Here is a 16,214-nt window from a genome sequence, read left to right as displayed (position 1 = left end):
TCTCTGACATTCTCACAGGGCAAACAAATGCCTGGTTATCTTTCTGTTGCCTCATCTATTCATTTGACTCACCGATAAAAGCCCAGTTCACTCCAACTTCTATTTTATTATCTTTCTTACATCTTCAGTACTTTCTCACTTTACCGATTTTAGTAAGTTCACTAGCAAAATGTAGCTTTAGTTTTTACTTTCAATTTTGATTACAAAACATGTAGGTTGAAAATGGCCGAGTTTTATCCACTATTAAATGCAATTTAAAATAAGAGCAGCAACCGAAAGTCATTGATTTCAGAGCTGTTCTTCTATAAGCTACATGATATCAAATATGCTCTCAAATATGATATCTAAATGCAAAATTACTTTCTCAAATACTTTTGACTATCCTGTGGAGAATACTGATGCATTAACTTATGAAATGATGTGCATTTATATATGAGATTAATCAGTGAAATAGGACAGAGAAAATAAATTTATTAGTCAGACACGAGAGATATTACAATGTTGCATACTCGTGTATACATTCACTGGGCTTAAAATGTAGCAAAACAATATTTTGTGAATAAAATATTTTAAATTCAATTTTATGCATTTTAAAATTCTCCATTCATGAAAAAAATATGGAAACCCAAATTCCATTCTTCTTAAAAACATTTCATTTCTTCCATTATTTGGAAATGGACAGCTTCCTGAAGAGTCCAGAGAAGTGTTCTTTTTGGCAGACAGTGCGTGGGTTTTCATGAACACTACTTCAGGCTCCGTAATAACATGCCATCCTTTTAAACTGTGGAATATAAGAATTCATTTCAACTGATATTAGGCATGACACTAATTCGGTATTAAACTCTAAGCACATTAGCAATTATGGTACAATGCACTATTACTTTCCAAATCTCTGCAGTAAGTTTTTCATCATTAATGGTTTATGTTTTTTTTTTCTTTTCCGTGCAAAACGTATCATGCACAGAAGTTTAGCTTCAACAAGCCAAACCATTAGAATTTTTACTTATATCCATTTAAAATATGGATTCCTGATGACTGAATCCACCACCAAATATAGTCCTAAGAATAATTCTGTAAGAGTTAATCAAATAGCAGGTGCTTTACTTATTGTGCTTTATCCATAGAAAGCCCATACGTCTGAAGTCCAGATTTCTATAAAAACAGTAAACCAAAAGGAGAACCTAGAATCTCTAGTTTATTAAAGTGCAATTAAAATTCTGTCATCTGACTCATGCCCTTTATAGCCCAAAGACAGTTCCTATGGTATCTTCTTATGCATTGAAATAGGATGATTGTTTCCTTAAAACATATTGACACAAACAAATGTGTAAGTGGGTTTGTAATGTGCCTAAAATAATAGGAATTATGTTTACAGATCTTCCTTGGCCACTTCCTATCTGTAACTTCGAAGGCAAAATTTGATAAAGTAGGGAGTTTCAGCAATCCTGAATTAAATAGGGTGACCAGCTGTCCTGGTTGGTCCAGGACCAAGGGGTACCTAGGACTTTAGCTTTAAAACCGGGATAGACCTAAGCGATTTTAGTATTAAAACCAGGACAATCCCAGATAGATGGGTGCAAGTTAGTCACCTTCAACGAGAATGAAATGGTGCTGGAGTGAAGACAGTTTTGGGAAGAAGAATTTGTAAAAGTTCTCTTTCCGGCTCTTTCAGAATTTTCCAAATTTTTCCTCTTTCCACCTCCCCAAGTCAGTCGAAAAATGCTAAGGATATTCTTCTCTCTCTGGATCGAGAATCAAGACCTTAGCAACAGTTGGAAGTCCTGCAGAAGATAATGAGGGGCAGGGAGGGAGTCGGAGGTTGAACTCTGTATCCCGTGGTCTGGATTTGAATCCAGGCTTTGCCATCCATTAGGTGGGTGATACCTGCCTCCAATTTTTTCAAATGTAAGTGGAAGTAATAATAAAGACTCCCTGGTGGGGTTACATTAAACAGTGCCTGTCATGCATTAAGAGTTCAAGGAAGTTATGTTTATTGTGGCCTCTGATTAAGATTAGCAATTTAGAGCATGCCAGCATGTCTACCGGTAATGGTCACTTTCCTCTTTCTTAGAGGTACTTGTTAGCTGCAGCCCTTTTCTACAAGGGGTGGCTTCCATCACCTAAAAAGCTCAGCTGTGTTTTGTTTGTTTCTACTCAAGATATGTACGTGAAATGGCAGAAGAAAATTTCATACTTAGGACTCTTCCGGGAAATGTGGCATCAGTAGCATGGACACTTGGATGAGTGTCCTTTTGAGGCTAATTATGGTTTTCGTGAAGGATGATAAATTCTACAGACTTTATTTTCTTAAGAGCCACTATGAAGCTGCGTTATTGAATGCCTCATTAAATGGTGGTGAGATTGAATCCGGAAGGCATGATACAATGTATTCTCCGTCATGAGGGATGGGTGCAAAATTGAAGCACATCAATATGCCGAGGTGGGTCTGGCTACTGGTAGAACTCTGCTCCTCTTAGGGCAGGGACAAAGAGAGACCAGCTAAAGAGCCAGTTGTGAGTTGACTATGGAATTCTAGAGTATGAACTCAGTTCCTTCAGCATTGCATTGCTCTGTGTTTTAGCATCTACCATGGAGACCTCACCCCATGATATAGGCAGTGGGAGAGCTCAGTAGATCCCACTCCACTCCGTTTCAGATTTGTGTATTCACTTCCTAGTAAGCAGAAAGTAGACTTGTGCCTGATCTCTGATCTTATAGTTTAGCCAACTTAACTTACCATGAGACACATAGTACATTTTTTCTGTTGAAATGTAACTACGGGACCTTGATTTTTCACATAAAATTTATTTCCAGCATTTACCAAGGACAATACAAAAGATGTTTAAAAAAAAGATTGGGGTCACTCAAAAGGTTGAGTTGGAAAACCAGGCCCCTTAATATCTAAACAACCAGTCAAGAACATCATTGCAAAGCTTACTTAAAATATTCACTCTGACCTCAAGAATGGAAAGGTTGAGAATTCTGGATTTTGCATATGTGATTATAAAGTGAGGGGGGAATTAAATTATTCTTTTCATAGTATAGGCTAATATAACCTGATACATCCTTATACCTTGAATACTTTTTAAAAGCGTAAGTCAGTTGTAATAGTCTTATGTTTTGGCCGTTTTACTTTCTTTGCATGTGTTATAACAGACTTCTGACTCTCAAGATAGACAGGCTTTCTACAAATGAAGAATCTTCTCTACTTTGTGCTGCCCATAAGTAACTCCATTTAAGCCTCAAATGAACCTTAAAACATAACCCTGCTTAGCAACTGTCTAAGGATATCCCCTGTACATTGCTTCTATTTCTAGACATAAACTCTTGGCCTCAAGGACCCCCATATAGATCTATAGGGAAAAAAGGCATTTAGTTCTAAACATTTTCCCATGGAAGAGTCCCCATAGGTTAAATAAAGTAAGAACTTGGCCTTTTGCCTGGGACAAGGAAATTGTCACATAAGCTCTCTTTTAGGATAGAGTCAGTTATACAAAGCCATAGACCTTCTGCTTGATTTAGTTTTAGTTAAAAAAACAATTCAGAACTATTTCACTGATGTCAGTATTTGTAAGTTACTCATGGTCTGTTCATTACCAATGAAACTGTTTCAAGGATTATCTACTTTATGTATTACATTCTGAAATAAATGCATTTCTGGAAATGTCTGTGTTGGAAAGCTGAAAAATTAAGTGTCTTACATCACCTGTGCTAAGAGCATTAGATCATGACCTGAGTGGAAGACTGTTTAGGATTGTACATCCTTTGTCCTGCACACCTCTAATTACAAACAGATGCACTTTTTTTTTTTTTTAAGATTTTATTTATTTGACACAGAGAGAGAGAGAGAGAGAGACAGCGAGAGAGGGAATAGAAGCAGGGGGAGTGGGAGAGGGAGAAGTGGACTCCCCTGCTGAGCAGGGAGCCCGATGTAGGGCTCCATCCCAGGACCCTGGGATCATGACCTGAGCAGAAGGCAGACGCTTAACGACTGAACCACCCAGGCGCCCCAACAGAACACTTCGAATCAAAAAGTTGGTTAATGTGCCATTGGCTAGCTGGGTTTTTTTGTTTTTTGTTTTTTCCCTTTCTTAGCTCGGATAGAAAAAGTGTATTCAAAAGTAAATGCAAACTTTTTTTTTTTTTTTTTTTTTTGAGACTGATATGTTCATTCTTGGCCAAGTTTAGATTCCAGGGAATAGTTCTGGATTGCAATTCGATTTTAATGTATTTTCTGTCGACTTTTAGTGTTAAGGAATGGCCAAATAGAGCACTGGTTTATAACACGGGGTGCTCAGGAATAGTAATTAGGGGGCTGCTAATAAAGGTGGTATAAAGTTGGATGAGTTGGTGAAGATTTAGCTAAATATTAGGAATTTAGGTGAGTAGTTAAGCAAACATTTGTGGATTCTGAACATGTGTTCAGATGATGGGAGAATCCCCCTTCCACAGAAGAGATGCAACCTAGTTGTCATCATTTTAGGAAAGACTAAGTGGGCGGGGATGAGGGGAATGGGTAGGGGTGGGGTGATAAAGCACAATTTTCTGCAACCCATCTGAGCTCCCCCTTCTCATGATCCCTCCTATATTCAGTTTGTGTCTTGCCATTCAAGTGTAAGGAGACCTTTCTAACAGCTTGGTTGTCACAGAGGGAATATTTTTAAAGATACAGTTCAATTTCAGGATGGACTTTTTGGAGCTCGGCACGGATTCCCCCCCTCCTGCACCCCCCTCCTGTCCCCCACCCCAAGTTAAGCAAATGGAAGACGCGAGGCCCAGCCAGAAACTCTTCCGCAGACACTAGCTCAGGTGGGAGGGAGAGCTGAGCGGCCTTCTCGGGCCCAGACCTGAAAAGAGTTCCTTCGTGTGAGTTTGGCAGGGGCTGAGACGGGGGGGCAGTTGGCAGGGGTGGGAGAGAGCCGCCCCACTTGGGGAGAGGAGCCAGAGCCCCGCCCCTTCGCCCCTTCCCCAAAGGCACCTGCGCGTCAGGGAGCCCCCCCCCAACCCCGCGCCCGGGGCGCGGGCTCCTCTGCGGCGGGAGGCAAGTTTCTTCTCCAGCCACCTGTGCGAGGCGCTCCCCGTGGGAAGGGTGGCGTGAGCGAGGGGAGAGCGCCGCCACGCAGCTCGGGAGCCTCTGCCGGGGAGGCCGGCGGCCAGAACACCTCCGGACCCCGGAGCTTTTCGGATGCCGAGCCCGCCCGGCCCGAGGACGCGGCCGGGACCGTAGCCCAGCGGCCTCGAGGCCGGGGTGCCGGGGCGGCGGGGAGGGGTGGGGGGGAGGGGGTGCCCCGGCTGGCGCCTCCCCGGTCTGCGCGGGGTCCTCCCCGGCGTCTCCCCCACCTCCCCCACCCCGAAGTGGCGCGCCCGCCCGCTCCGCCCCGCCGCGCGGCTTATCAGGCGCCCCAGGCGCAGCGCCCGCTTCCTCCGGCGCCCGCCGCCCTGCGCCCGCCTCCGGCCCTGCGCTCGCCGCGCCTCGGCTCAGTCCCGGCTTGGACCTGCTGTCTTGCGGGCCCGCGCTCAGCCTCTCCGGCGGCCCGGGAAGTGGGAGCTGCACCGAAAGTCGGCGCCGGAGCGGCGGACTGGGCATGCTCAGAAGCCAGGGCTGGCTCTGGGCTCGAGTAGGAAGCGTCTGCACTCGGGAGGCGGCGGCGACTTTGGGGAAAGTTGCCCGGAGAGGGGAGCAAGCCCCAAGGCGCGCGGCAGCGGCGGGCAGGCGCCCCGGCGGCCCGGAGGAGCATGGGCACCCTGCGGGATTTACAGTACGCGCTCCAGGAGAAGATCGAGGAGCTGAGGCAGCGGGATGCCCTCATCGACGAGCTGGAGCTGGAGTTGGATCAGAAGGACGAACTGATCCAGAAGCTGCAGAACGAGCTGGACAAGTACCGCTCGGTGATCCGGCCGGCCACCCAGCAGGCGCAGAAGCAGAGCGCCGGCACCTTGCAGGGCGAGCCGCGCACCAAGCGGCAGGCGATCTCCGCCGAGCCCACCGCCTTCGACCTCCAGGATCTCAGCCATGTGACCCTGCCCTTCTACCCCAAGAGCCCACAGTAAGCAGGGGTGCGGCGCCGGGTCCGCGCGGCGCCCTGTCGGTGGGGAGCTGCGGGTCTCTGTCTTGTGTGTCGGCCCCCGCCCCTCGCGCTTGCCATGTCTGTCCTCATCAGAGATGTTGCATTCTAACGGGCACTTCTCGCGCGCTGTGCACGTTTCTCAGAGCCACACTCGCTGCACCTACGTTTGCCTTCCGTGTCTTTGTCAGATGTCAAGCTATTTTTAAAAAATAGACATACACATTCGTATATGCCACCCACCGCACATAGTTTGAACGCGCCCCAGGTGTGTGTGTGTGTGTGTCTGTGTGTGTTTGTGCGTGTGAGTGAGTGAGTATGAGGAGAGGACTAAAAAGCCCCATCTCCCAAATGCCCTGGCAAACCTGCCCAGCCGGAAAATCCTAAATGCAGGCTCATCAGACTTGAAATGAAATGCGTCTGATACCGCCCTTACTTTCTCTGCTTTTGTGGCTCTCCCGGATTTCTCGCCGGTACCCCTCAAACCTGAATGGGCTGTCATTATCAAAGTGTCAAAAATAAGCAAATACGCATAGAAAAGGGAAGATTTTTTTTGATTTCCCGAATTGGATGGCATTTACAGCCCGCAAATGGAAGCCCAGTCTATTGAGTTTTTTTTAAAAAAATATTTTTTTCGTACCATCCAAGGGAGAATGTTGCTTGTTTTCCTTAAGGAATTTGCATAATGTTACCAGTGAGGTGCCTCCGGCTATCAAGAGGGTTGCATGTTTCCAGGGTCAAGCGTGAGAAGTACACTTACCTGAATTGACAATGTGAATACATTGTTTGCCTTACTCCTGGCTTCTGATGCAACCACTCTGGTATCCTTCTTGCATTTAGAGAACTATGTTCTGATGTCAGTGGGTTCCATAACTTGGGTAGGAAAATTGAATCCAACTTGTTACACACTTCTCAACGCAGAGACCTTATGGAGCGTAGAGTGGCAGGAACAGGAGATTAATATCGAATGAGGGAGAGCACCCAAAGGAATGGTATTTTTAATTAATAGGTAATGACATAATTGATAAAATGAAAGATTTTGCTACTCTATTCCCAACTACATCACACTGCCTGGATGACACGTGTTACATAATAATGCAAGCCCCCTGGGAACCCTGCACTTCGCAAACACAAGAAATTAATGTAAGGAGAAAGGGCAAATACATGATTGTCTCCATTTGTATTTGTCGAGCATGTACAGATTATACTTCTAAAAACTTAAGAGTTATACCTACATCTGTTGGTTCCCATAGAGCTTCTGCTGTTCCTCATGCAGGCTTAAGACGGAGTTTGTATTCTCCCAGAGTGTAGGGAAGAAACTGTGAGGCTACACATTTCAGAGATTCTGACCTCAGCAAGTTGCCCCGATCAGTAGACTTAGATTTGCCTTAGGAACCTGAATGATTCGCATTTACTTCAACTTTCTCCGGTAAATTAATTTGCAGTCCCAACATGCTTGCCTGTTTTAGCTAACGAGGTACATGGCCATCTCTCCTGGGCCAAGTTTTGCATAATGAAAAAATAACTCAAAGACAGCTCTCTGCATTTTTAAGCATTGCATAGGATCTCATTTTAGTATCTGCAGGACTTTGGAGTAACACAGAGAAAACTCTGCTTTTATAAAAAGACCATTTTAATAGGTTTTATAATGAAGCACGATCAAGCCAGCTGATAACTCCAGTTAAACATTGGATTAGAGAAGATCTGAAGGAATCTAGGCAGTACCAGTTTGAGCTGTAGGAATGGGGTAAGTTGTAGAAATCTCTTAGTGCTCAACATGTAGAACAAGTAGATTTTTTTTTTTTTTTTACAAGTCCATGGTGGAAAATGAAATTAGCTTGGCAAATAATTCACAGCATTCTGTTATAATAAACATTTTGTCTATGGAACAGTGCTGTGCGTTCTGATATTTATTTAATAATGTGCTTTAAAGAAATCAGCTGTTTAAGGTATCAGCATGATGGTTTTGGTGATTCTGAAAGATTATATTGAAGAAAAGGATAGAATGTCTTCCAAGCTTAAATAATTTTGGAAAAACATCTGTTCTTTTTTCACACTTACATAAAGAAAACTAGAATAAAATTGGCTTAAGTGGTAGAGTGTACCTTTCTTGAAAGAGAAGTTACATTGTATGCAAAATGATTATACCTTATGTCATTTGAATAATTGTGCAAGGTAGCTCCACAAAGAATTAGGAAAACTTGCCAAACCAAAGAAGACTTGCTCGAATTTCAATTTATTTCACTTTGAGTAATCTGATTATATAGGCTGACTGGCAACAAGTGTTTATGTCTTTATATTTTGCTTTTAGTGCAACTTATATATAGTCCTCTTTCTTAAACTCACACACAGATCATTGTGAGTTCAAGTTAAAAGGAAACCACCTGAATAGCCTCAAATGGATTTCAAATTCACTTTCCTGTGAATTTTCTGTTCCCTTTTCACTAGATGTAGGCAACTGCCCAGCTAAGGTTCTGTTCATTTATCTGATATATGCAAATATGGTTACTTTTTGCTTACTGAGATTGCCCTCTGAGGATTATAATTTTGAAAAACTTTTTTAAATGATTTTTGATCATTTAAAAATAGTGTAAAATGTAAATTATTAACTTAAATCATTTTTAACATTTTTGATTTGGAATTTTCCCTGTTAGCTGGGAATGGGAGGCAATGCTTTGTCAGAGCCAGGAAGCTCCTGCTGAACGTGCGTGCGTGTGTGTGTGTGTGTGTGTGTGTGTGTGTGTGTGTTTTGGGGGACTGGTGGGTGTTTTTGTTTGTTTCTTTCACACCTGTATAGAAATAGTCCTTAAGTCCTTCCTCTGTTAGGAATGTGAAGCAAAGAACTGATGTAGAAGTTGGCACTATATTCCATTACTACCGCATAACTACTTGAGAATGTAAAACTATTAGGCCATATATTTTGAAATAAATTGAACAAATCAAAAAATGAAAAAAATATAAAATCCATTTTATGAGATCGGATAGTCTGTTGGTTATGTATACAGGATGGTTCTTATGAACTTTTAAAGTAATTTTATTTCATCATACTTCATTCCTGAAAACTCTGTAACAGGTCAGAACATTTACTCTGGTATTTTGATCTAAACCCTTTACCTGTTGTAAACATTCTCAAATCCTTTCCATTTTGCCGTCCCGGGGTTACATGTCATTTCAGTTGGGCTGTATAGACTTAAGTTCCTATAAAAAGTTGTCAGTGTCTCTGAATTTTTGTTCAGCTGGTGCTTTTCACCCCAGAGGTAGCTGAATTTTAAGAGAACGATGATATGTTTTGTAACGTTTCACTCTTTGGTTGTGAAATATTTTGGCAGAGCTGAGGGCAAAAAGAAATGGATTTTCTTATTTTTAGGGAGGCATTGATTTTAACAAGCTCTTACATTATCTTTTAAACCTGGGCACAAGTACATCTCTAGAGAAACAGTATCTTCCTAAGGCCTGTGTGTTAAATTTTGTAGGAAAGTTGAGAGAATACTAGAATTTTGGTATAATCATCGATGGTTAGAATATTAAAATACAGATTTATTCAGAAGGAGCAATTACATTCCAGATGGGCCCTACAGTTCAGCTGAATACTTTTATGGGATGTCTGCAATGCGCAGCTATCCTGAGGGGTTAGAGGTGAGAGAGACAGAGGCCCCGCATGGAGGAGTTAATGCTACACAAGTAAGTATTCTAGAAAGTAGAGAGTAAGTTCAATCGCAGAGGGAGTTGCCTTAGAAAGTAGGGAGAAGAGAATCGCGCCCCTCTAATTTCATGGTATCGGGATGTCAGGTGGACATCCAGGCATTTGAGGGGCTGCCTGACCTAGGCAGGTGCTCAGGGGATGGGAGGGGCGCCATGGGGATGGACAGGACCATCTGGTGGACAGAACACAAGGGACCATGACAGCAACTCGTGGTGGCACTAGAAGTTGAGGAAAAGCAAGCTTAGGGCGCAGAGAATGCAAACCTTTAAGTAGGCAAGAGGGCATCTCGGCTCGTGTTTGGAACACTCCGGGCTCGCGTGTGCGCACGCGTGCGCTGTCCAGCCGCCCAGCCTTGAGCACCCACTGTTCCCCATCAGCAAAGCTCCGAATCTCAGAAAGTCCCTTCAGCCCTGCACCTCCTACAAGCACAACCCTGATCGGAGCTGTAACCGGCCCCACTGGGTGAGAGCGTTTCAAGGAACCAAGCAGCAGACGGTTAAAACTCGCCAAGACATGGAGTCCCGCTCGGAAAGAAAACAACTTTTCTTTTCCCCCTCGCTTCCGACTAGTCTCACGGAGAATCATCTTTCATGCCCCAGACCAGCACGGCAGATTGCTTACATAGTGAGGCCCCTGGGCCGGAGATGAGAATGGAGCCTGAAGTCAGTTTCGGAAAGTCATCTCCCTTGTTTTGGTGGAGGAGTTGAATTCCAACTTAACGCTGTCCTAATAGACTTTCCCATTGAAGTTGCATCGATCATTTGACACGACGGCCTGCGCATTAAAACTGAGGTCGTGGAAGCTTTCAGAAAAATGTCTGAGACCAGGTTGCTTAAAACCCGGTTCGGGGGTTTGGAAACACGGTGAAGTTGTGTGCCCCTGCACTGGGGCTTATAATGAAAACCCTGACAAGCCCTTACACAGAGTGGCTCCGGAGGATGCCCGAGAATATCCATGGCCAGCTTCCTTGCTCTCCTGGGCCACATTTCCAGGCGCCTGCTGCTTAGTATTTCACTAAAGAGTTGGGCACACCATGTTTCTGTTGTTGCTGTTTGCAGGTTATAAGGCGTATGGACGCATATTTTCCCCCCTGTCTGCTTAGCCGCAGAGGGTCTCCATGGTATCCTAGCAACCGGATTTGAACACCAGTCTGCTGTTCTTTCTGCCAGGTCTGCCAGAGGTGCTGTTGCCCATCCAGGGACCCGGGGCCTCTGCTGGCCCTCAGACCCTCTGCCTCGAGCCCTCCCTGTTCCGGAACGCAGGACAATGTGATCAATTAAGCACGTGGGGGAAGCCGCAGTTACCAGTATGCTCCCCTACTTACTATGCAGTCACATCTGTGGCATTTTGAATCCTAATGTGAATGGTGGAGATGGCAGGGCTTGCCGCCTCTCCCCTGACAGCCCTCTCCACTTGCTTGCGCCCAGCCCCGCGACACCGGCTCTCCCTGTACTCCTTGGCATCTCAACATCTCCTTCACATTCACTCCCGGTGAAGTTAAATAGGCGCAGCCCGTGTGAACTCCCGGGGTGTAATTGTGAGTGAGCGTGGAGGAATGTGTTCCCTCCAAAAACGGTCCCGCAGGTCCTGCCCGTACACACAATGGCACAAAGACTGGGGCTGCACGAAAACAGGTGTTTAACAAGAGGTGGGGCTCCTCGCATCCTCTCAGAAGGGTCTTGCATCTGAATGGGTTTTATAATCGTGGTTATTACTAGAAACAAAGCAGGACAGTATAGTGGGAAGGAGAGAGGGGTGGGTGGGGGTGGGGTGCACAAAATGAGTATTTTGGGGAAGTGCTCAAGGACCATGCAAGATGGATAAGGGAAGGGCGAGACCAGAGGAGCATCGTTAAAGCCGTACCATAGTTGTGGAGACGCTGGGAAGGAGTGATGGGTTTTGTGGGCCAGTAAATGGGCAGTGACTGGAACCGAACTGACAAGACAGCACTTTGTGGAGGAAGACAGCCGGAGGGAGGAGACGCCTGGACGGGAGGACATCGCAGGCTGGCCTTCTCTGGGAGTGGGAGCCATCCTGGGCTTGTGGCAGAGAACCATCAAGATGTTTCCCTTTAGACCAGTGCCCCGTTTGAATGCCGTGTATTGTCCCTTTGAAACATCCCTCGGTCTGGATTGCCAGGAGGCTTTGGGGGTGTTTGTGCAGGTTGTAGTGCAGAAGAAAAGCATGAGGAGAGCAAGTCAGTGCATCACGGTTTCTGAAAAAAGCAGGTCAGAAGGGCACTGCCTGTCTCCATCACAACGGCAACCATTTATGTAGCACTTACTCTGTGTCAGACACTGCTCCCTGTGTTTTCCATAGATTGGCTCTTGGATCGCTCCAACAGCCCTCGGAGGGAGACTCCAAACTATCCCCATTTCAAGGCACTGAGGTACAGGTCATGAAGCTCAGAGAAGCTAAGACGTGACTTGCCCAAGGTCACACGCTTTGTAAAAGGCTGAGCCTAAATTCCAACTGCAGAGCTGATTTCCCAGCCACCAGGCTCTTCTGCTTCCCAAAGGGTTGTGAGGTTTAGGCAGTTGCGCCCAAACCCACTGAGTAGCATATAGGCTGTTCTCAGGGGAGTGTCTGTTCACCTGTAATAGGAGGCAGAAGTACTTGGGAGAAGCGGAAAAATAAGACAGTGCTTCCCAAGGTGCACATTAGAATCATCTGGGGAACTTGAAAAAAAAAATCCAATGCCTGGGTTTTACCCCAAGCCAGTTAAAGTAATGATGCTTGAGAGTGCAAGCACCCGCCAGTATTTTTTAAAGATTTCTCCAGGTAGCTCCAATGTGAAGGACCAGGACACACTTCCCACTTTAAAGGAGTTGGCCGTTTCTACTGGTGGAAACCTTTAAGTCCTAGGGGCTTACAAACGCAGTAGATTTTTTTTCCCCCTCAATTTGCGGTTTATCCGCCCACACAAGTGATCATTACTCGACCTAGCTCGTTGGTTCTCTGACCTTGACTGCATGTTAGAATCACCTGGGGAACTTAAAAAAATATCTTCCCTGGGGAGGTGAGGTCTCCTCACGTCCAAGGATTCTGATTTAATTGCTCTGGGGTGGACATGGGAGGGATAGATACATTATTTCAGCTCCTGAGATGATTCTAATACGCAGCCGGTGTTGAGCACCTCCTCTGTAGTCCATTCAAGCCCGGTTACTCCAGGTGACTTGAATTCCCATTCTTCGGGAAAGCGCTTTCCTGGGTCCACTTTGAGCAACCCAGATGCCCGGCTTGCCGTGGAGCCAGGCAGCTCCGGCTCCCATCTGCCCCCAGGCCTGCAGCCTCTGCACCTGTTGGTCTGTCGGTCCGCTGGTGCTCTCTGGGGTTACCTACCAGGACCCGGGCACACAAAAGTGGCAGCAGTTCCGCTCGAAAGGTAAGTGCGTTTCCTCTTTCCTGCCAGCCATGAGTCCTGGCCACCGTTCAAATATGACACACGTTAGGATCAGCCATCATTCCAAGTGTGTTTTCCACCCCCCGGGGGGCCACTGCCTCATTAAGCAGTAAGACTGTTTCCTTGGGTCCCAGATACTTGGGCGAAACGTTAAGTCTAAGAAGGTGAGACAATGATGAGCCCCTCGGAGGAGTAGCACTGGGCTTGTAGCGCCTCTCCTTCTGGTATGTGATGTCTCTGCAGCCTGCCACAGTTTTTTTTTTTCCCCGACAGATATTTTATCCTTTTAAGGAAAACAGCCTGTGCTCAGGCTGAGGAGTACTTTCCAAAGAGCCTTCAGAGAAAGCAGAGCGAACACATTCAAGCTCTCTCAGTCCCCTTTCCAGAATGTTTGGTTTACGTGAGCAGATCTGGGCACTGCCAACAGACAGAGGAGAGGTCTGAAGTGACACCCACGATGTGTCCCTCCGGAAACGCTCCTGGGGGGTGGGGGATGGGAATTCCTGCACCCAGTGGTCATAACCCCACTGCAGCCCGATTGCCAGCTCTTGGGGTCTCTTCGTGCCTTCTCTCCCTTTACACCGTTGTTAAAAACTCTCAAGATGTTCCTAATTGTCTCTGATAGGAGCCTATTTACATTTGCAATTTAATCGTCTTTTGGTAAAAATAATCTTCTTAGAATGGGGGTTAGCGAGAAACCTTTTTGTCTCCTTTCCCCCTCCTAAAATAGGAAAACGTATTCGGGTGGTGGATAGCGTGGAAGCACAGATTAGATATAATAGGGCTGCCCAGAGGATTGGGGGCATTAATTATGCACGTGATTATGAATCCATGATTCCTTATGAATCGTAAGGGAGGTAAACACTTGCATTATGAATCCAGCTTCATGTCCTGCATTTGGTTATGGGGCCGGCCTAAATGGGGAGGATAGGAGGGAATTAGCAACAATAAAGAAACACACGCAAAAAGCATCTGTTCACTTATTGGGCTTAGCAGTTTGAAGCAGAACGGTGGGCAAGAGTTCCTGGGTGGGCACTGTGACGGTATCTGGGTTAGAGTTCTTCTGTTCTGAGAACAGGAGGAAGGACGTGTGTTAGTATAGGGAAAAAAACAACCCAGTGACGATTTAGTGTCCATGTATATGAATTGCACCGTGTCAAAAATAGAATGAGTTAATACTAAAAACCTTTGCCTCGCTAAAAATCATAAATGCTAATTAAACTTCACCGATGCCATTTCATTGACTTGTACGTAGGTGTAGTGAGTTAGACCCTGCAAAGCAGAAAGTAAATAGCTTAAATTATTAATATGTGTCAAAAGTTGGTCTCCTAATGCTCTTGGCCTTCTACTGTTTGGTTTTATGTTCCCACTTCTAGATGATACCTGCTCTTTAGGCATAGCACTATATTTCTTTGAACATGAAACAATTACAGTGTCAGCCAGTCAGTTTAATTTGGTTAAGTGTATTCAATGTCAGTGATGACAAGTACACCTGAGTTGAGCAAAATAATTTTGCTGTTTTCTGAAGCAGTTGTATTATGGTAATATCAAGCTTTCAGCAGATGGGGGCCAAAGAATAATGAGATAACGTGAGGGGAAAACATTTCCTCTCTGGATCTACTGTATATCATCTTAGCGGTCCGACCCTATCAATAAATTATGGCTTTGCCGGTGCTTCTGAGTCTGGACTGAGAGGAAAGAAGAAAGGTTGTCATGACAAGGAAGAAAAATGGGATTCTGAGCGTTGCCCCTCTGGGGCTGTGGCTACCGACGGACGGGAGGGAGGCTTGACCGCACTCCTGCGCCTGCAGGTGGCTGGCGATCACGGGGTACGCGCCGGCCCGACTCCACACTCCCATCTTCATGAGACACGCTTTGCCGAAATCCCTGGTAACTGAGTAGCACATTTTATATTACGGCGAGGCTGAAAAGATGACCCTCTACTAGACTTGTACCAGCCTGACAGGATGTCTCCACTCCTTCGCAGAGGAATATTAAACATCTGAATGTGACAGGTTCCATTTTGCTCGGCCCACAGTGGCAACTCGTTGTCAGTGGGAGGAGAGAAACAAGGAGAGGCCATTCGGTGATCCCCAGGGCGTCCGCGGCCTGCACCAGCAAGCATGGTTCTCTCTGGTCATCGTGGTCTTCACGGGAGCTAATTGCTTCCCCCCTTATTTAGGAACTGTTTGAAGATAGCAAGCTTCGAAGAACAGGCCCACAGAAACTCAGATGAGTAAAAGTAGTTTCTGACTGGAAGACCCATTCAGTGAATCCCTCTTCATTTTGAGTAAAGGCATTGTATTTAAGAGAACTTTTTCACTTCTGAATTGTTAGAGGACATTTTTTTTTTCCTTTTCCATAGCGTATGGTACAGTACAAAATGAAAGAATTGCTCAAAGTTTCTAGCTATTCACTTAATACTCAACTTTATAAAAATGTAATACACAAGTCTGTCATTCATTTGTATGAATGATGTTTCTTGTGAGAGATCTGAAAAGCTTTGGAATATTGTAAAAAAAAAAAAAAAGGAAGTGGAGACTTTTTTAAAAATAGTGGTAGCCTTGATCAGGAAACAGTTCTTTTTCTTTTTCTTCAAAATTTCACTTTAGACTTTTGGTGGTTCTTCATGAAAGGGAAAGATGACAGGAAGAATTATCTGTCTGACTCTGCCTTCCAGATGTTTTAGCATTCCTTAGTTTGGACATCTCCATTCTCTTGTGGGGACAAGGAGTGACAGGGACTATACCATTCCTGGCTCAGGGAGCACTGGATGGCACACAACTAAATGGACATTCCTTTGAAACAGTCCTCATGAAAAGGAATGGCGACTAACATATCAAGCCCACTGTGAGCGGAGTGTCTTTTATTAACTTCTTGCTACCTCTCTACATACTTCGTGAAGTCATCCAGCCTTGGCTTTTTCATGGCGTTGCTGGAGACATTGAGATGTTCCCCTCCCCTTCTCTTTGAGTTTTGATGGGAAATGCCTAGCCTAAAAAAAACACGTTGTAGGTTTTTTTGATAGGCAACTGCGAAAAGA

At 45.3% G+C, this 16,214-nt stretch overlaps 1 protein-coding gene across 2 annotated transcripts in view; it reads left to right on the top strand.

Annotated features, from left to right (window-relative positions):
- PRKG1 (protein kinase cGMP-dependent 1) overlaps window positions 1–16,214 on the top strand; it is a 1,248,815-nt gene that overhangs the window by 84,340 nt on the left and 1,148,261 nt on the right. Inside the window, exon 1 of one of the 2 annotated variants that reach the window (XM_027593897.2) lies at window positions 5,504–6,047. The exons of the other annotated variant lie outside the window; for it this stretch is intronic. Within the exon in view, the coding sequence (XP_027449698.1) occupies window positions 5,737–6,047 (311 nt within the window). The 5' untranslated portion in view covers window positions 5,504–5,736. Of the gene's footprint in view, window positions 1–5,503; window positions 6,048–16,214 lie in introns of those variants that run through there. 2 annotated transcript variants of the gene reach the window in all.

This window comes from Zalophus californianus, chromosome 15 (assembly GCF_009762305.2).
Source record: "Zalophus californianus isolate mZalCal1 chromosome 15, mZalCal1.pri.v2, whole genome shotgun sequence".
NCBI classification, from domain to species: domain Eukaryota; kingdom Metazoa; phylum Chordata; class Mammalia; order Carnivora; family Otariidae; genus Zalophus; species Zalophus californianus.
This window is presented reverse-complemented; position numbering and strand designations above follow the sequence as displayed.